The sequence below is a fragment of the Anser anser genome (assembly GCF_964211835.1).
Source record: "Anser anser genome assembly, chromosome: 7".
Classification (NCBI taxonomy): Eukaryota; Metazoa; Chordata; class Aves; order Anseriformes; family Anatidae; genus Anser; species Anser anser.
This window is the reverse complement of record NC_139727.1, coordinates 27,177,750-27,195,633: the sequence shown is the minus strand read 5'-3', so window position 1 is coordinate 27,195,633 and position 17,884 is coordinate 27,177,750. Positions and strand designations below refer to the sequence as shown.

General features: G+C 66.8%; 3 protein-coding genes across 7 annotated transcripts in view; 1 reads left to right on the top strand and 2 right to left on the bottom strand.

Moving 5' to 3' along the window:
* The window catches only part of ARMH3 (armadillo like helical domain containing 3), a 120,754-nt gene extending 119,432 nt beyond the window's left edge, over window positions 1-1,322 (bottom strand). Inside the window, exon 1 of the mRNA XM_083844077.1 lies at window positions 1,192-1,322. The gene's annotated coding sequence lies outside the window, so the exon portion shown is untranslated. The remainder of the gene's footprint in view (window positions 1-1,191) is intronic.
* Window positions 1,323-1,665: 343 nt separating this feature from the next.
* HPS6 (HPS6 biogenesis of lysosomal organelles complex 2 subunit 3) lies at window positions 1,666-4,461 on the top strand. Its single transcript, XM_083844076.1, has one exon. The coding sequence runs from the start codon at window positions 1,824-1,826 to the stop codon at window positions 4,266-4,268; it is 2,445 nt and encodes an 814-aa protein (XP_083700202.1). The 5' UTR covers window positions 1,666-1,823; the 3' UTR covers window positions 4,269-4,461.
* Window positions 4,462-5,393: 932 nt separating this feature from the next.
* LOC310902486 (prominin-1-A-like) lies at window positions 5,394-17,760 on the bottom strand. 5 transcript variants are annotated; one of them, XM_083844072.1, is made up of 25 exons: window positions 16,568-17,760; window positions 14,916-15,067; window positions 13,741-13,802; window positions 13,426-13,631; window positions 12,937-13,057; window positions 12,762-12,825; window positions 12,459-12,548; window positions 12,185-12,375; window positions 12,009-12,083; window positions 11,861-11,924; window positions 11,554-11,713; window positions 11,266-11,418; window positions 10,902-11,025; window positions 10,695-10,786; window positions 10,457-10,541; window positions 10,214-10,357; window positions 9,901-9,972; window positions 9,626-9,715; window positions 9,467-9,520; window positions 9,294-9,374; window positions 9,038-9,106; window positions 8,847-8,936; window positions 8,663-8,775; window positions 8,163-8,180; window positions 5,394-7,817 (listed from the first exon to the last, which is right to left on the bottom strand). In XM_083844072.1, the coding sequence occupies exons 2-25, from the start codon at window positions 15,043-15,045 to the stop codon at window positions 7,766-7,768; spliced, it is 2,400 nt and encodes a 799-aa protein (XP_083700198.1). In that variant the 5' UTR covers window positions 15,046-15,067; window positions 16,568-17,760; the 3' UTR covers window positions 5,394-7,765. The 5 variants fall into 5 exon arrangements, with proteins under 5 accessions (XP_083700198.1, XP_083700200.1, XP_083700197.1 ...); XM_083844074.1 differs by having other exon boundaries at window positions 16,832-17,760; XM_083844071.1 differs by lacking the exon at window positions 16,568-17,760 and adding an exon at window positions 16,092-16,235.
* Window positions 17,761-17,884: the final 124 nt, after the last annotated feature.

Here is a 17,884-nt window from a genome sequence, read left to right as displayed (position 1 = left end):
CTATCCGTCCAGTTAAAGTAACACCCAATCCATCAACTTCGCACCATCGACCAGCTAAGCTTCCTCCTGTCAAGCCCATCTAGACAAGCGTCACATGTTCTACCTCCATCTGTTCAGACCTTTTTTCCAAATTGATTTTTTCATTTCCTCACAATTCCTTTCCGCACTTCTAGCCGCAATGCTTAGCTCTCTTGTGCGAGGAAATCTCTTCGGGTTTTCACTTTTCAAGCCCTTCAGAATCCACCCCACTTATTTTACCATGAAATATTCCACGCTGCCCCAACGCCCACAGCTAAAAGCTCGGGCCACCTGAAGACATTTTCAGATGCCTGTAAAACACCCTGCCTGTAACCTTCCCCTGCCCTTTTCCCAGGGTTTCAGCTGTCGGTAGGGATCCAGGCTGAAGGCAGCACAGTTACACGGCCTCGGCTCTGGCTTCTGAGGGAGCTGCGAGGTGGGAAGAGCTGAGGAAATGGAAGGCAGCAAGGTAAGGACGGCAGAACTGCAGAGATTGTGGAGACAGGGACCACTAGCAGCACGAGCACACAAGAGGAGTAACACTGACGTGTATAAAGACGTTTATGTCTATAAATGTATATATCTAAACACATATATGAAATCTGAAAGGAAAAAAAGAGCACAGGAAGGCAGAATATAGCAAGCCAGCAACCCGGGGCTGACCCTTCTGCTCCTGAGGGATATCCGTGTGGCAGCCTGGTGTCTCGGTGGAGGTGGTGGCACACGAGCGCCTCGCTTATTACAGCCCTGCTGCCCCTTCGTACACGCCAACCACCAGCCACCTAACGTTATTAAGCTGTTCGGTGTGCGTTAAGGGTTATTGTTGTGCAGGCGTTGACAAACGTTAAGGGTTATTGGTGAAGCCGGAGGCACGCTGTGTGCAGGGCAGCTTTGCACGCAGAATTAAGACATGCCACAGGTAACAGAGAGGGTTACGCTGGAATTAATAAAAAAAAAACAACTGATGTGTGTGTGTCCCCCCCCCGGCATTCCTCGCCCAGTCACACCCCGCGCAGGGCCCGCGGGCCCGCTGACAGGACGCGCCCCCCCCCCCGGCCGTTAGGGCCGTTAGGGCCGTTAGGGGGCGTGGCCTGCCCGGCCCCGCGCGCGCAGGGGGGGCCCCGCGACCCCCTCCTCCCTCTCCCCCCCCCCCCACCCCGCCCCGCCGCTCACCTGCGGGCCCCGCCGCTCCCCTCCGCAGCGCGCAGGCGCCGCCCGCGCCACTGCGCATGCGCCACGGGGCGCCCCGCGCCGCGCGGTCCTAGCGCCGCCGGCACCGTGCGGGGTCCTACCGGGGACGGGGCGGGGGGGGGGGGGGGGGGGCAGCACCGGGCACCCCCCGCCCGGCGGTCTCGGCACGGCTCCGCCCGGTACGGCACGGCTCGGCTCGGCTCTGCACAGCACGGCACGGCGGAGAGCGGCTCCGGCGGGGAGCGGCTCCTCCCGGAAGCCCGCCGCCTCGTGATTGCGCAGCGCCGAGCCGTGCCGAGCCGTGCCACCGCCGGCCCCGGTACCGGCCCCGGCCCCGCAGCAGGTAGCGCCCGGTGGTAGGGGGGAGGCACTGGGCAAACGGGGCTGCGGGGAGCCGCGGGGGGAGCAGGGGGCACCGGGGGGGGGGTGGTCCAGGGGGACCGGGGGGTGTCCCCCAGGAACCGGAGGGGGTCCCCGAGGAACCGGGGGGGTCCTCCAGGAACCGGAGGGGGTCCTCCAGGAACCGGGGAGGTCCGCGAAGAACCGTAGGGGGTCCCCCGGGATCCGGAGGGGGTCCCGCAGGAACCGGGGGGGGTCCCGCCGGGCGCCCCGGGATGAAGCGAGCCGGGCCGCTGCGGCGGCTGTCGGAGTGGAGCCGCGGCGGCGGCGGGCTGCAGGAGCTGCTGAGCCCGGGCGGCGAGCCCAGCCGCGTCCTGCCCAGCCCCGACGGCGGGCACCTGGTGGTGCAGCGGGGCGGCCGGCTGCTGGCCTTCCAGCGCCGCGGCAGCCTCGGCGCCGAGCTGCGGAGGAGCTGGCAGCCGCCGGCGAGCCGGGAGGCGCCGGTGGGGCTGCTGTACCCGCGGAGCCCGCGGGTGCCCGGCGGCTGGGCGCTGGCCGTCGTGTGGGAGCGCGGCCGCGCCGAGCTGTGGCGCTTCGCGGCGGGCTGGCAGCCGCTGCAGGCCGTGGAGCTCTGCCAGGGCGCCCGGGCGCGCGTGGCGTCCGTGTGCTGCCAGGGGGAGCGGCTGGTGTGGTGCGAGGAGAGGCCCCCCTCCGACGGCCACTCGGACGCCGGCAAGGGCGCCTTCAGGTTCTGCGTCTGCGCCCGGGCGCTGGAGCTGGAGGAGCAGGGCGTGAGGCTGGGCCCCGTGACGATCGTCCTGCACAACAGCCCCGAGTACCGCGTCCTGGCGGCCCCGCGGCACGTCTTCATGCTGCCCGCCTCCGCCGGCGCCGCCGCCGCCACCTCCAAGTTCCTCCTCGTCTGGCACCCCGAGGAGGCGAAGCTCACCGTCGCGGCCCCCTCGGCGGGCTTTGCGCGCAGCAAGGTGCTGCAGTCCAGCAGCGAGTCGGACTTCAGGAAGCTGCTGCTCGGCTCCGTGGGCCTCCTCTCGGCTCTGGCACCCCTGGACGTTCACAGCTGCGCCGTGTCCGACCGCGGGGCTCTGCTGCTGGTGAGCACCGAGGGTGCCGTGAGCGTGGTGGAGACAGACGGGACACAGAGACACGTCTTTGATCTAGAAGGAGGCCCCCTGGCCCGGGAAAATACTGTTCAACTGAAAACCTTTGGCAGCACCCTGGCTTGCGTGCTGGCCGGGGTCCTGTACCTCGTCGACCAGAACAGCGGGAGGCTCATAGAAAAGAAAATCCTGAGCATGAAAGAGGTGCATTTCCTGGAGTCCCCAGGAGAGGAGGACAGCATCCAGCTCCTCACTCAAACGGGCATCTACAGCCTTAGCTTCTCCAGCCCTGAGGACAGCGGCAGGGCCGAGCCGTGCCTGGTGGAGATGGTGTTTGAGGAGGCCTGCCGGTACTACCAGAGGAGGAGCCTCAGCAGCTCCAAGCTGACGGTGGAGAAGCTGAAGAAGGGCGGTGCGTTCCAGGCTCCCGTGGCTCTCGCTGCCATCCTGCAGCACAGCCTCCACCAGAAGCAGAAACCTGCCCGAGGCCTCCAGGACACTTACGCCAAGCTGCTGAGCGCAATGAGCCTCGAGCTGCAGAGCTACCTGAGCCTGGAGCTCCTCAAGACCTGCGTGGTGGGTGCCCCAGAGAGCGAGGTGGAGAGTTACTGTGAGGAACTGGTGGAACAGGAGGTCAGCCGCGTGCTGCACTCTGACATAGACAAGGACAACTTGGCCTACCTGAACTCAGTCTTTGCCTCCTTCCCCAAGGCTGCCTGGAAGGCCACGAGGAGCTGCCTGCAGCTGCAGCAGAACGGGGACGGCCTTTTGGTGGCCAGGGCCACCCCGGAGGTGTGGAAGAAGGTCCTGGGAGGACCGCAGCAGCAGCAGGAGGAGGCGGGTCAGAACGGCGTGGTCCCGCTCTTTGAGCTCATCTGCGCCTCCTTCCTGAGGTTCAAACCCAAGTGGCTGCCCAGTTTCGTGGAGCTGACCCAGCAGTACGTTAGCCTCTCTTGGGCGTACAGCAGCAAGGAGGGCCCGGAGGGCCGGGTGCCACTGTACAAGAGAGCTCTGGGAGTGCTGGCCAGGAAGAGCAAGCGCAGCGAGGTGGACGACGAGATGGAGCTCGAACTGCTGCTCTGCAGCAAGAGGCCGAAGGCCGTGCTGCAGGCTCTGCACCTTCTCATCCGCCTGAAGCGGTGGCAGCGGGTGGTGGAGGTGGCGGAGAAGTTCTCCAAGCTCAGTCCCTTGCTTAACAAGGAGATATTTACCACGCTGCTGGCAGAGTTCGCCCAGCACCGCGAGCTGGACCCTTACGTGGACACGCTGTGGCCGCTGTGCCCTGCTGAGCTCACTGCCTCGGACATCCTCACCGTGGTCCTGCAGCACCTCCCTCGCACCCAGGAGGACCCGGTGCCTTTCTCGAGCGAGGGGAACCAGCTGACTGTGGGCTTGCTCAAGCCGCTGCTGCAGAGGGTTGTGCAGCGTCCCTGCGTGCAGGACGAGATGTACTCGGATGCCTTGCAGAGTCCCACATTTCCCCCTCCCGCCCCACCCCGAGAGCACAAGAACCCCCAAAAAGCAGCGGTCGGGGATGCTCCTCAGCCACCCTTGGCAAGGACTTCCTCGCCCTCGGCGCTGGTACAGGGTGACACCGTGTGAGGGGGGGGGAAGCACGACGGGGTCTCAACCCTTGGGTGCGCGAGAAGGGGAAAGCCACATCTTCCCCTGGAAATCCTGCCCTGCCTGGCAGTGGGGAAGCCTGCTCCTGTTTGAAGCCTCCCTGCAGCAGCATCTCAAAGATTCCTTCAGGGGGCTGGAGCTGGGGTGTCCCACCTGAGGCCAGGGCAGGCGTTCTGGCTGTTTATAGCAAGTGCAATTTGTCTGTGCCCCAGTGGAGGAGCAAATGCCGGGCGCGTTTGCAGATGAAAGCACTGGCTGCACTACAGGACTGCAGAACTGCTCCCTGCCCAAAGCACTTTGTTTTCGGTTTGCTTGGCTCCTTTATAACTTCACCTCTAGTCTTCTGATCCCCTGGAGTGGTGGCGGAGAGGCGCCCAGGGACATACCCAGTCTTACCCCCCCAATTCTCTGCTCAGGAGGTTGGGTGATGCCTCCAGGCTCTGCCTGTGAGGAACCGGGCGTGCTTCCTGCAGCGGGGCCGCTGAGTCCTGCTGCCCTGGGCTGGGTTGCTGGGCTGCTAAATGCCGGTGTGGCGCAGCTCCGTGATAGCGGGCATCCCAGCACGTGCGCTGGCAGCTGCAGCACTCCGTGTGCTGTCTCACTGCAATTCCTCTGGGATCAATCCTGTCGCTGTGACTGATTGCAGCTACTTAGCTGAAGAGAGCAGCCTAATTCCCTTATCTCTCTATCCCAGCCGGCACCCAAACTCTCTTCTGAGCTGAGAAGCTGGCAGCAGCCCGGGCGAGCTTGGGGCTGGCCCTGCCTCTCCCTTCCCTTTGTGGAAGCTTAGATTATGCTGCAGGACGCCAGGGCCCTCTGTTGCCATCTCTCCTACCTTTGCCCTTTGCACACAAAGGGGCTTTGTCAGGGATGTCTGGCTCACATCGTGCCTCTGTTTGCAAAGTCAGTGTAACTTGAGAGCGCTCGTGCAGGAAGATCCCAGGTTCCAGCCTCTCCAACGTGCTTGGGAGAGAGACCCCGGCCTGGCTTCATCTCTGTGTGGGGGCTGTGGTGTGGGGTACGGCCTGGCCGGGGGGGGCATCTCGTGCCTTGCTGGGATCGGGGGGATGGGGGAAGCTCATCTGCGTTAGTCCTCCTCCTGAGGCCGGGGCTCAGCGCGGAAGGCAGATTCATTTTAAAAATAAAAGGTTCCCAAAGCAGTGCCGGGGCGGTGGTGGATGTTGTGAGGCTGCACGCTCTCAGGAGGAGCGCTGTTTCGTTTTGCTTTTGCCACGCTCAACTCACGGCAGGACCGCCCAGCGCGGCTCCCCGCTGGTCAGGGCCGTGCCCAGCCGGGCTGTCCCCTCCACACCGCTCAGCCCCTTGCTCCCAGCCTCCCTGGGGCTGCTTGGGGCCACGAGCAAGGCCTGAAGGCCATGGGGGGGCGTGTTGCTGGGGGCGTTGTGGCTGACCCCAGCGTTGGGTTGAAGAAGGGGGAGTTTTTCTCGAGACTTGCAACGTGTCCCTTTGCTGCTTTTCCAGCCGGGAGCACCAGGCTGGCTGCAGCAGGAGCCTCGGGCTCACGGTGCAGAGCTGCCTTCGGAGGGCTCCTGGCCTGTGCAAGCACTGTAAGGATGTGCCAGTTCCTCCCCCAGACAGACGCTCTGCTGCAGAAAGTCCCTGCGGTGGCAAAAAAAAAAAAAAACAAAACTCAGGCAAAGGGGAAGAGGAACTGCTGCAACAGTTCTCTAGAGACCGGCTGGCTATCGAGGGGACCTTGCTCACGGTGGGCCTCGTGCTGTGGCTGCGGGGCACCGCGGCTGGGTTTCCTGCAGCTGGCACGAAAGCAGAGCATGCAGCACCCTGGTGGCGGCCGCTGCAGGCGTTTTGCAGCGAGCAGCCATCGCCTCTTCCCGGAGCAGCTGCTGGGCCAGCTGACGCTGCTCTCGCCTCCCCGGCTGGGCAGGAGGAGGAAGAGGATGGGCTGAGGCCTCTCGGAGAGCCACGGCCCCTGGGGAGTGGGATGCTGCCACGCGTTGGCAAAGGTTGGGCAGTAATTTGGAGGGCGTTTTTTTCCATTGCCAGGGCTGGGAATGGATGCAGGCGGCCACAGCGATGCAGCAAACGAGGAGGGTCAAGCATGGAGCAAAGCCCGGGGCATTCAGCCCCTGGTTCCGAGGGGGAAATCCTCAAAGCTCCCTGCAAGGAGCCGACCCCAGGGAGGGAGCAGCGCCCGCAAAGCCAGCGAGCAGGAACCGGAGCCAGCAGCGGTCCTGCGTGGGCTGGCACCCCTGAGCCACAGCACAGAAAGAGGAAGCAGAGGCCGGGCGCTGGGGACAGCTACATGCTCTCCGAGGGGGGGCAGGCAGTCCCAGCCCCAGGGCGCGGAAGGGTGGGTGCCCCCGGGGGAGCAAGGGCTGATCCTCCCCCTGGGACAGGTCCAGCGGGGCAAGAGGTGAGCACGGGGCTCTGGCTAGGGTCAGGATGTATGCTGGGGGGAGATAGCAGGAGGTAAGGCCAGTGCAGCTTCAGATAACTCCTGGAGGACAAAAAAAATAGCGTTTAGGAGATCCGAAAGCAAATGGAAAACGTGATAAAGCAGATGTACTTTGGGGAAGGCGGGCTGGCCAGCTCAAGCTCATCGCTCCCTCCGATAAGACTTGGACTTTGCGATGAAGGAAGTGAGTCAGGCCGCTCGCGTACGCCTCCCATGCCTGGGCTGGCCTTCGGGACGGCCCCAGGGCTCGAGCCGAGGAGCAGCACACCTGGGCTTGCCCCCACCATGGGTGCAGACCAAGTCCGGTGGCCAATGGCCCTTGGTGGGTGGACACCAGCGGGGCAGCGCGTGGGACCTCCATCCACCGAGTCCCCTCACCCGTGGAAAGCCCTCGCCCCGGGGAGCACCGTGACACCAGGACCGCGGACACAAACCCAGCTCGTGCCAGCAGTGGGAAACCATCCCACCCCCAAAGCCCCTCCGTCCCGGCCAGAAGCACGCGTGCTGTCCCGTGCCTCCAGCACGCAATCACCTCATTTATTGTTTCACACCGAAAAAAAAAAAAATCACAGTATTGGGAAGAGCCGGGCTCCCTGCAAAAAATAAATAGTCACATTGCCTGCGGAGCGAGGGGCCTGGGTAAGCCGGTTCCCCACGGCTCACCCTGCAGCAGCACGGGTGCTGCGAGCTGCCCTGTGCCCACGTGGCCCGGCCACGGGGCTGCTGGTCCGGCACGGCACCGGGACACGGCTGGGACGAGCCCCGTGGGAGACGCTCGGCTGCCTCCTCCTCCTCCTCCCTGCCACCACCCTGGGCTGGCCGTGGCGGGGTATCAAAGTCCCAGCGGGGGCAGCACGAGGGGCAGATTCCCCCCCCCCCCCTTTCACATGTCACCCAGCTGCAGGGCATCGTTGCGCTTTGGGAAATGGGGCGGGGGGGTCCAGAAGCAGGGGTCCGAGCCCGTTCCCCAGCACCCACGGGGAAGGTGCAGCGGACGGGGCAGTCGTGCTCCGTGTCCCGTGTGCCGTGGCGACGGGGGCTAATGCCTCGTGGATGGCCGGGGGATTCTGTACAGGTTGAACGCGGGTCCTCTGCAAAAAACAAGGTCACCTGTGTCACCCCCAGCCACGGAGGGGAGCAAGGGACAGCCCGGGATGTGCTGGCGGGGCCAAACCTCATCCCACCCCCCAGCCCCGTGGGGAAGAGGGTGCTGAGATCCCCCGGCAGGCTTGGGGGAGGCCGGGAGCCAACAGCACCCCCAAAGATGACAGGGGAACCCCAAAACAGCCTACACCGCACAGGTCCCACCCGGGCGGTCCTTCCCTGGTGCCTGCACCCTCCTTGGCTTGCACTGTTCTGCTTCCTCTCCTTGTCCCCCCCCTTTTTTGCCCCGTCCCCCCCCCCCATGCTGCAGGAGACGTGGCATTGCTACTTACATCTCCACAGCTTCGTCCCTGGGCAGAAGGAAAAAGAGGAGACAGCGTCAGTGGGGCTGGAGGTGCCTCCTGGGACAGTCCGACAGCCCAGCATCGTGCTGCGGGACCGGGCTGTCCCCGGGGGCACGCGAGGCAGACGCGGGGGCTGCAGGGGGGGTGACAGTCCCCTCCACCCCAGCCACCCCATCTGGACGTAGCTCAGGGGGCTCCTCCAGCCCCCCCAGGACTTTGCTGGGAAAACGGGACCCCAAGGAGCTTGGGGGCAGCCCCAGGGTGCCAGCAGCCCCGTGAGCACGAGCGAGCAGTGCACCCTCGTGGTGACAACGCCAAGCACGCACCGCGCTGCGCTCCCGTTGTGGGTCCCCAGCACAAACCATGGGGCAAAACCATTCGAGGCTGGCGGCGGAGCCCGGGACGGGCTGGGGGCTGCAGCCAGCGCTGCACAAAAGGGACCTGACGGGGACCCCCGTGCCCAGCGCCGTCGCGGGGCAGCTCCCCACCTGTAGACGTCGGCGAAGTGCATGCGGCGGTAAAACTTGGCGAGCCTGACGGCCAGGATGATGCTGGGCAGCAGGAAGACGGTGCACCAGCCCAGGCTGAACCAGAAGGCGTTCTGTGGGCCGGGGGGAGCCGTCAGTGATTGGGACAGCATCTTCCACCCCCCACCCGGGCCGCCCTGCTCACCAGAGAGTCCAGGAGGTAGTCGCAGGCGATGGCCTCCACGTTATCCAGGGTCTGCGCTACGGGCTTGCAACGCGCCACGTCTCTCCTCAGCTGGGGACACAGGGCAGGGGGGGACAGGACACGTCAGGGCCCCCCAGAAGCCTGCAGCCCGTCCCCGCTGCCCTCCGCCCCGCCGAGGAAGGCTCACTCACGCTGCTCTTGGCCCAGGCGATGTAGGTGTTGAAGAAATCCAGCATCTCCTCCAGGAAGGCCCACGTCTCCTGGGGGGGGCAGGCAGAGAGTGGAGATGCCTCACCGCCAGCCCACTCCGTGCCCCGTGTCCCCTCTGCGTCAGGACCGGGGCTTTCAGGCCACCTCCATCCAGCAGCAGTGGGGCTGCAAGCCACCCCCAGGGCCCCGGCCACATCCCCACCCGGGCAGCCCCCCAGCAGGGCACGGCGAGCTCACGTTCTTGATGATGTTCACCATCTCCCTCCCCAGGAAGTCCCGGGTCTCGTTGGCTTGGTCCAGCGCGGTTCTCGTCTGTGCCTGGGGCAGAAGGTGCTCTCAGCGGTGTGATGGGGGCTTTTTAGGGTGCCACGGAGCAGGGGGTATGCAGAAGCCCCCCACACACAGCTCACCTCGAGCTGGGCAGCCCGGCTCTGCGCCAGGTAGATGTTCTCCTTCAGGCTTTGCTGGGGGTGATGGAGAGAGAGGGTCAGAGACGTGCACCCCATGGCTCAGCCCGGACCCCCCCACCCAGCACCCCCCAGCACCTTCCCCACCCCAGCATCGCTCACCAGCAGCCCTGGGAAGCTCGCCTGCATCTCCCTGTCCAGCTCCCTCAGATTGGCAGCGTCAGCCTGCAGGTCTCCTCTCACGTCCGTGCCCTGAAAGGAGGTGCAATCAGCAGTGCCCCCCACCACAGCGATGCAGGGGGGCTGAGGGACCCCCCTTGCTCCGGTGAGAAGAGCCAGGCGAGGGAGGAGAAGGGTCTCGTCCCCCCACGGCACCCAGGGGAGACCCAGCTTTGGGGACGGGGTGGCCGTGGCCCCGGGGTGCTGCCACCTCTCACCGCTTTGTCCACCAGCTGCTCCAGCTCCGCGGCCAGATCCTGGAGGCTTACCAGGGTCACGTTCTGATCCAGCTGCAAAAGGAAGAGGCAGAGCCATGAGACGGGGGTGGGACGAGGCTGACAGAGGGGCTTCGCCCCCGCGCACCCCATCCCCGTGGGGCAGAACGGAGCCTGGACCTCCCGGCTGCAGGAGGAGGAGGGTCTCCCACAGCAGCAAAGCAGAGGGAACAGCGGCCCCACAACATGCACCCGGACCCCCCGACCCGACACCAGGCTGCCCCCAGCCCCGGGGCTGCCCCCCCAGCCCACCCACCTGCTCCAGGATGCGGGAGAAGTTGGGGGGCTGCGCAGCCCGGCTGGCGTTCAGCAGCAGGTCCCCCTGGCTCTCGTTGAGCAGGGAGATGGGGCTCAGGGTGATGTTCACCTCCTCGAAGGCCGCGGAGATCTCTTCCGTGTACTGCCGGGGCGAGGGGAGCCGTGAGGGACGTGGCACCGCCGTGTCCCCCAGGTGGGGGGCACAGCCCGGCACCGCTCTCTCCCCCCCCCCAGCACCCACCTGGCTGATGTTCAAAAGCTCGTCCAGGGGCACCCTCTGGTCCAGGCGCAGCGCCTGCCACAGGGCAGCGTCCTGCTGGCACTGCCTGCGGGAGGGACACGGGGCTGAGAACGGGGCAGGCAAGTGCCAACCCCCCCCCCGCGAGCACGTCTTCCCCGGGGTGGGCACCTCGCTCCTTCCCTGGTGCCCCCCAGCCCCAGGGGGACCCAGGGGTGCCCGGAGGCAGGGCTGGCCCCACCTGTATATCTGCGAGAAGTTCACGGTGCCGCTCTTGTCGCCCAGCACCTCCGACAAGTTGAAGCCGGGTATCAGGCCGGGGGTATCCACGAGCTGAGAGCAGAAGGGACGGGGACAGTAGGCACGGTGCAGGGCGGGACGCCTGGGGAGAGCGTCCCAAAGGGACCAGCAGAGGTGGCTGGGCAGGGGCATCCCACGGGGAGCCCACCTGGAAGAGCTGCTGGCTGCGCCAGGACTCGCAGACGAACATGTAGGAGTTCCCCCCCAGCAAGAAGGTGAGCAGCACCACCAGCATCAGCGGCCAGGAGAAGATGAAGCTGAAGCCGACGCCTCTGCAGGCACAGAGACACCGTCGGGGCACGGAGAGCCACGCAGGCGGTCCGTGCCACCGCGGGGCGAGAGGGACGTCAGCCTCTTTCCCTGGCACCACGTTTCACCCTTATACCCTGTGCGATGGGTCATCGTGGGGCAGGACGTTCAATAATTTAAGTGCCGGAGCTTGAGCAGCCCCAGGACAACCCACGCCGTCCCACCACCCCCAAATTTATCCTCGGATAATCCCGGGGCCTCACGCCATGAAGAAGTCCCCGCCGGTGTTGGAGAGGCAGCTGCGCTGCGTGGGCAGGGCGCTTTCCTTCAGCCCCAGCGGCCCCAGCAGCAGCCCCAGGACGTTGCAGAGGACCACCAGCAGCACCAGGCAGCACAGGAGGGCACACACGCTCCACCTGGGGTTAAGGGGACGGGCAGGGCTCAGGACCCGCCGTGCCAAGCAGCGCCCACCGTGCACAGAGCTGGCTTCGGGGGAGGAAGGCGGGTGAGGCCGCGGGGGGATGCGGGGCCAGCAGCAGCCCCTCGCCTACCTGAGCCTGTCCAAGTCGGTGACAGGCTTCTGGTAGTCGGCCAGCACCGAGGTGGCGTTGCTCATCGCGTTCCCGATGTTCTCCTCCACCTCCAGCAGCGGCAGCTGCTGCCGCAAGCTCCTGATCTCCTCCCGGATGAGGCCCAGCTTGTCCTGGGTCTCTGCAGGGGACGGGATGGGGACGGGATGGGGACGGGAGCTGCTGCTGCCCCCCCGTCCTGCTCGGCTGGGGCAGCGGGGACTCGAGGAGAGGCTGGGCAGGGGGCGGCCGTGGCCAAGGAGGACATCAGCACGATGGCCCTGCTTACTTGTCACCACGTCCCGGGACTGCTTCTGCACCTCATCGGGGGTCTTCTCCAGCGTGCTGTTCACCTGCGAGGAGGGGACGGCGTGCTGACCGTGCCCCTCTCACAACCCAGGAGTCCCTCCCCGTCCCCCGTGGCGGCAGCTCCTCACCTTCTCCAAATCGCCCGCGAGGCCGGAGCCCAGCACCTCCCCCAGCACCTCCAGCTGCTGCTCCACGCTGGGGATCTGCGGGGAAAAGCTTTGCGGTGACGGGGCTGCGGGCCGGGGGGCTGGGGCGGGGGACGGGACGGGACAGATGCCAGGACCCCCAGCCCCTCCTCACTCACCGTGCTGTAGTTGGTCGCGAAGGCGACGCCGCCCGGCGAGACGCTGCCGCAGGGCTGCCCGCAGCGCTGCAGGGTCTGCCCGAGGCGCTCCCGCAGGTCGCCCAGCCGCTGGCTGTAGTTGCCCTGCAGCTCCTCGAGGCGCCCGCGGGTGCCGTTGATGGTGCCGAAGGCGGCCGCCAGCGTCTCCGTCGCTGGGGAGGCAGCGAGGGCTCAGCCTGCCTGCCCTCACCCAGCCGCGCCCCCAAAACCCCGGCCCTCGGCCCCGGGACGTTACCTCCCAAAAGGCTCTGGAGGGATCCCAGCGCCCCGTCCACGCCGCTCCTGATGCCCGAGACGATCCTGCCGCCCAGGATGGGCCCGATGTCTGCAGAGATGGGGGGGGGTCAGTGCAGGGCCCCCCAGCAGCAGCAGCAGGACACGGCTGAGCTGTGCCGGAGCCCGAGCACCGCAGCCGTAGCATCACCCCCAGCAGCCCCCGCTCCACAAATCCCCCCAGACCCCCCCAAATCCTGGCTGCAGCAGCTGGCTGTGGGTGCAGGAGGCTGCTCCGGCCCCCCCCCCCGCCGTGCACACTCACTCTGCAGGCTGGTGTTGGTGCGGCCCAGCGGGACGTCGCTGCGGTCGATGACAAAATTCACTTGCTGCAGGGAGAGAGACGGGGCGTCAGCGCGGGCTGGGGGCTCCGTGGGGACCCTTCCCCGCATGCAGCCCCGCTGCCACCCTTCCCCGGGGGGGGGGCTCTTTGGGCATGCCTGGGGGATGGAGGTCAGGTAGGTGCCGAGGTTGTCCACCGTGGCGTTGAAGTTGGGGAAGGTGCCGCTCACGGCCTGGGAGAGGCGGGTGTTGCTGATGAAGGCGCAGACATCGCCGGCCCTGCAAGGGAAGGGTGGGGGGGTCAGCAGGTGGGGGGCACCGTCCTCATGTCCCCCCTCCAAATCCGGGTGCTGCTGAGCATCCTTGTGAGTGCCTTGCTCACAACCAGCAAAAAAGGACCCGGAGGGACGTGCCCCAGCCCCTTCCCCTTCTGCCATGGGGAAACTGAGGCACGGGAGCCCCGTGGCGAGGCTCTCGGGAAGGGAACGCGTGGAAAAAGAGCTCGGCCCTGCAGGACCAGCTCCCCACGGCCTCCGCTTCCTCTCCTTTGTCCTGCCGTGCCGGGAGCCGCTCCTGCAAACAATGGCAGCTTCCTGGCCCGGCCGCCCCCGGCCAACGCCGCCCGCGTTTCCACCCGGCGCACTCACAGCAGGAGGGCAGAGACCAGCAGCACGGAGCCGTAGAGCGCCCGGCGCCGGCAGCCCGTCCGCCGGCCCTGCTTCTGGTACATGCGGCCCCCGCAGCGCCCGCAGCAGCGGCAGCAGCAGAAGCAGCATCCCACCAGCGGCACCAGGACGATGAAGAGGAGCCCGACGGCCGCGCAGACCAGGAAGCCCAGCTCGTAGCGCAGCAGCTGGGAGAGGAAGGAGGAGAGGCAGCACGAAGCCGGCACCCTCCGCCCTAACCAGCCCCACATCCAGACCCCGTGGGGGCGGGATGGGTCCCACCAGCCGCCCGCTCACCTCCTGCACGTGCTCCTCGGGCACCTTCTTGCTCTGGGGCTGCGACAAATCTGCAATCAGCTCTGGGAGACAAGGAGCAGAGAGGGCTCTGAGCTGCCACTGGGGCTGGGGGCTCTCCGAGTGGGCCTCCCCCAACCCCAGAGAGGGGCTCCCAGTGCCAAGCATCACCTACAGCGCCCTGCATGCTGGGGACCTTGCTCCCTGCCAGCTGCCCCCCCCCGGCCATAATTTTGCACAGCCCTTTTGGCATTGCCAGTCCCCGAACTCTCCGTTTTTGGGGGGCCCTCGCCCCCACCCAGGTGTCCCCGATGGCTGTTTTGGGGAGGATGCTCTGACAAATCCCTCGGCTGCCCTCGCTGGGTGCCCTCCTGCAGCCCGGCCCCGCACAGGAGGAACAGGCTGCGTGTGGATGGCATCGGGGTTGGGGACTGGGAAATCTGCACAGATGGGGGCAAAGTCCCCCCCGCGGTGCTGCTTTCCTTCATCCCCGGGACTCGCCCTGCCCTTCACCTAAGGCCCAATCATTGATGTCACGCCGCGTGGTATAATTACACCCCGCTACTTCATGAAACCATGGGATCATGCAGGTAGGAAAACACCTCTAAGATACCTGGTCCATTCCTTAGCCCAGTACTAAAGTCCACCACTAAACCATGTAACCAAGTCCCGAATCTCCACGTTTGTTGAAGACCCCCAGGGATGGTGACTCAACCGCTTCCCTGGGCAGCCCGTTCCAGTGCCACGCAACCCTTTCAGTGCAGAAATTTCCCCTAATATCCAGCCCAAACCTCCCCAGTGCAAAATTCGTGTGATACAAACAAGGCCCCAAAGCTGTCGTGTTGCCCATCCATGTGCTTGCTTGGGGGTTGCTGGCGGGCAGGGACTGAGCAGGGAAAGGGAAGAAGCCCGATGTCTGCAGCCAGAGAGTTGCAGCGGGATGGGGCGAGGTGGCCCTGCCACCAAAATCTGTGCCGGCCCCACCCAGGAGCACCCCCACAGCCAAAGTGGACCCAGGCAGATGCAGCGGGGTCCCGCTCCGTCCTCCAGACCTCCCCAAACCACTACCCCAGCATTTAAATTCATGGTCACTACTGCAGAGGGGCTCAGGCTGGCCTGGGACCCCCGCTGCTCCTCACAGCCCCCCCCACGCCCCCAGCAGCCCCCCGTGCACCCACCGATGGGCAGGCCGTGGGGCTGCACCAGCCGCAGGAAGCCGTGCACCATGCTGACGAGGCCAGGAGTGCTGCTCCCCGGCGCCTCGGGGCCGGGGCCGTACAGGGGCTGCGAGATGTTCCCCAGCTCCATCGCGGCTGCTCCCGGAGGGCACCTGGGCACAGAGTACGACCGTCGGTGGTGGCAGGGCACAGGGCCACCCATCCCGCCCTGCCTCCGAGCAGGAAACGCAGGGAGAAAAATCAGCCACCATGCCTGGGAGCCAAGCGAGGTGGGAGGGACGGGGAGGTCAGGGACAGCGAGGGGGAGATGCCAGGTAGGAGATGACCGCGAGGGACCGGAGGAGCTGGGGGGATGGATTGGGGACAAAGCACTTACCCCTTCCTCTGACACCTTCCCGCACCCGCCACAGGGCCCAGCTGCTCAGAGCCAGCGCCCGGGCTTTATGGTTTGTTTAAGTTTCAGCTGTGATTACTGAAAAGCTGTTTGCCAGCCAAGGCGGCGATGCCGGCATCGCCCCACCCTGCCCCGGCCACCTCCTGGCACCTGGCCACCCCCGGCTGCCTCTGCCTACCGGGGCCAGGGTCAGCACCGAGCCACCCTGAGGGGGTTCCCAGTGGGCGCGGGGGAGAAGAGAAGCCCCTCACCTCTTCTCTCCCACCCACTGCTTCCCCCTGTCCCAGCCCAGAAGCTCAGAGCTCCTCAGAGCCAGGTGGGCCACTGGGATCCGAGGCAGCCCCCCCCCCAGCTCCTCCACCCCGGCACCCTTCGGGATGGGGTCCACCATTTGGGCACGACCTGGCCGCAGCACTTAAGAAGCGCTTCCCAAGCGGGGCGCGGAGCAAACCCGACATTTTTCACGTGCACCCCGACCCCTCCAAAGCTGGGAAGCACCACACCAGGCCCCAGGGAAAAACCTCCCCGACTCCACCAGCCCCCTGCCCAGCTCCCACCACCCCTCCCCGGCCGGCCAGCAAGCCCACCCGCAGCGGGCTCTGCCCCGCGCCACCGCCCCTTGGCCCCGCTCCCGCTGCCCGTCCCCTGCCCCTGGGCACGGGGGGATGGCCGGGGGGGTGTCCCCGCGCCCCCCCCCCCGCTGCCCTGAAGACCCCCAGGCCGGGGATGGAGGAGGGTGGCAGGGGAGGGGGGTCCCGGTGCCGGGAGCGCAGGGGACGCACCCGGTGGGCGCAGGGCGCGGAGCCCCGGGGCTGGTCCCGGCGGCGGCAGCGGGAGCTCCCCGGCACGGCACGGCCCGGCACGGCTCTGCACGGCGGGGGGCGGCCCGGCACGGCCCTGCCCAGCCGGCCCGGGGCCGCCCCTTCCGTCCCGGCTCCTTGCCCGGGGCTGGGCGAAGCCCCCTGCGCCCACCCCGGCGCGCCCCAGGGAGCCCCCACGCAGCCGCTGCCCTGCCCACCGCAGCACCCCATAACCGCCCCCCAGAGCCCCCCGCTGCTGCCCAGCCCCATACACAGCTGGTACCACCTCTCTGCCCCCCCACGAACCCCCCTGGCCCCCGGGAACCCCCCTGCCACAGCTCCTACTGCGCTGTCCCCATCACCGCCCCGTCCCCATGTCCCCAAGGAGCCACTGCGTGCCTCTCGCTTTTGGGCAGACGCCGCTGGGGAGACGAGGCCGAGCTGTCCCCAGGCCGTACCCTCACATCCTCGGCTCCCCGGCGCTGCTCGCTCGCTGGCTGCCACCACCCAAGTTACTGCTTAACTGTCCCCGGCACACGCGGGCGTCACGGCTCTCAGCGACCTTGGGCGAGGGTGGCACTGGGTGGGGGGCAGCCTGGCCCCGGGGCTCTCCTGGCCTCGCTGCTGCTGGGTGCCCCGCGGGATGCTCTGGCTCGGCACGGGCACCGGGGGATGCAAACGCCCCAGGAAAAAAGGGAAAACAAACAAACAAAAAAACTCACTATAAATGTAAAACTTCAATGCGGTTCTTGCAACGCTTGGGCTGATGCGGGACAGGAGGTTAGGGGTTCACCCGCAGCCCTCCCGGCTCATCCCTCGAGGTTTCGGGGCGGTTGTTTCTGGCTGCTTTCCCCCAGGGCACGGAGCTCGGCCTTTTCCCGGCTGCTGACGCCCTGCGCCCGCCCGGCGGGCACGGGGAACGTCCCCGAGCTGCTTCCTGGTGCAGCCCCGGGGACGCCTCGTCCAGCCGGTCCCCCCCCAGCTCCTCGCAATCTGGGAGGTGAGGAGCGGCCGGGCCCTCTGCCAGCTCCTGGGCACCTGGGGGGGGGGGGGGGGGAAGGCTCTGAGCGCACCCCAAAGGGGCTGCGCATGGGCAGGATGCGGCCAGGCACCCTGGGAGCGTGGGGAGCAGCTGGGACTGGTGGTGGCTGGCTGCTGCCGGTCCTGCCTCCGCTGTGCCGTGGCGTCACCCCGCTCCCCGGTGTCACCCCGCTCCCTGCACTGCCCCTGTCCCCCCCAGGGGGTCCTGCAGAGGCCACTGGTGCTGGGTGCAGGAGGGGAACGGGGCTGCGGACACCCGGGATCAGCGGGACCGACTGAGGCCACCCTGCTGGCACCCACCCTGCCACGTGCACCCATCGTGACCCCGTCACCCTGCAGCCACCCCGGCCAGACCGAGGGGAAGGATGACAAGGTGACATCCCTCGTCACACACGTCACCCCAGTCCCTGCCCCTGTCCCCTCTGCTATGAGGAAACGGGCCCAACCCTGCCCCCACCCTCCAGTGCACCCCTGGTTCAGGAGCCCCATTGTTTCCCCCTTTTTCCTCCTGTTAATGCTCCCCCTTGCTCCGGCGTTACCCACAGCCGCAGGTTCCCTGCCCTGGGGGGGGTCACTCGGGGTGAAATGCCCCCGGAGCTGCTGCCCAGGGGGCTCCGAAGGCCGGGGAGCCGGGGATGTCACCGCTGGGGCCAGCTGCCTGCCCTGCTCTGGGGACACGGGGGACCAGCATCTCGTCCCCACGCTGGCACGTGGCACCCCCGGGTCCTGTGCTG

What these genes read in the sequence shown, in the direction of transcription:
- HPS6 (XM_083844076.1), top strand. Translation starts at nt 1,824, where the DNA reads ATGAAGCGAGCCGGGCCGCTGCGGCGGCTGTCGGAGTGGAGCCGCGGC.
- LOC310902486 (XM_083844070.1), bottom strand. Translation starts at nt 15,117, where the DNA reads ATGGGTGGCCCTGTGCCCTGCCACCACCGACGGTCGTACTCTGTGCCC. An exon ending in CCTCCAGAGCCTTTTGGGAG is followed by an intron (nt 12,376 to 12,458) that starts GTAACGTCCCGG and finishes CTGCCTCCCCAG; the next exon opens with CGACGGAGACGCTGGCGGCC. An exon ending in AGCAGCTGGTGGACAAAGCG is followed by an intron (nt 9,716 to 9,900) that starts GTGAGAGGTGGC and finishes ACCTCCTTTCAG; the next exon opens with GGCACGGACGTGAGAGGAGA.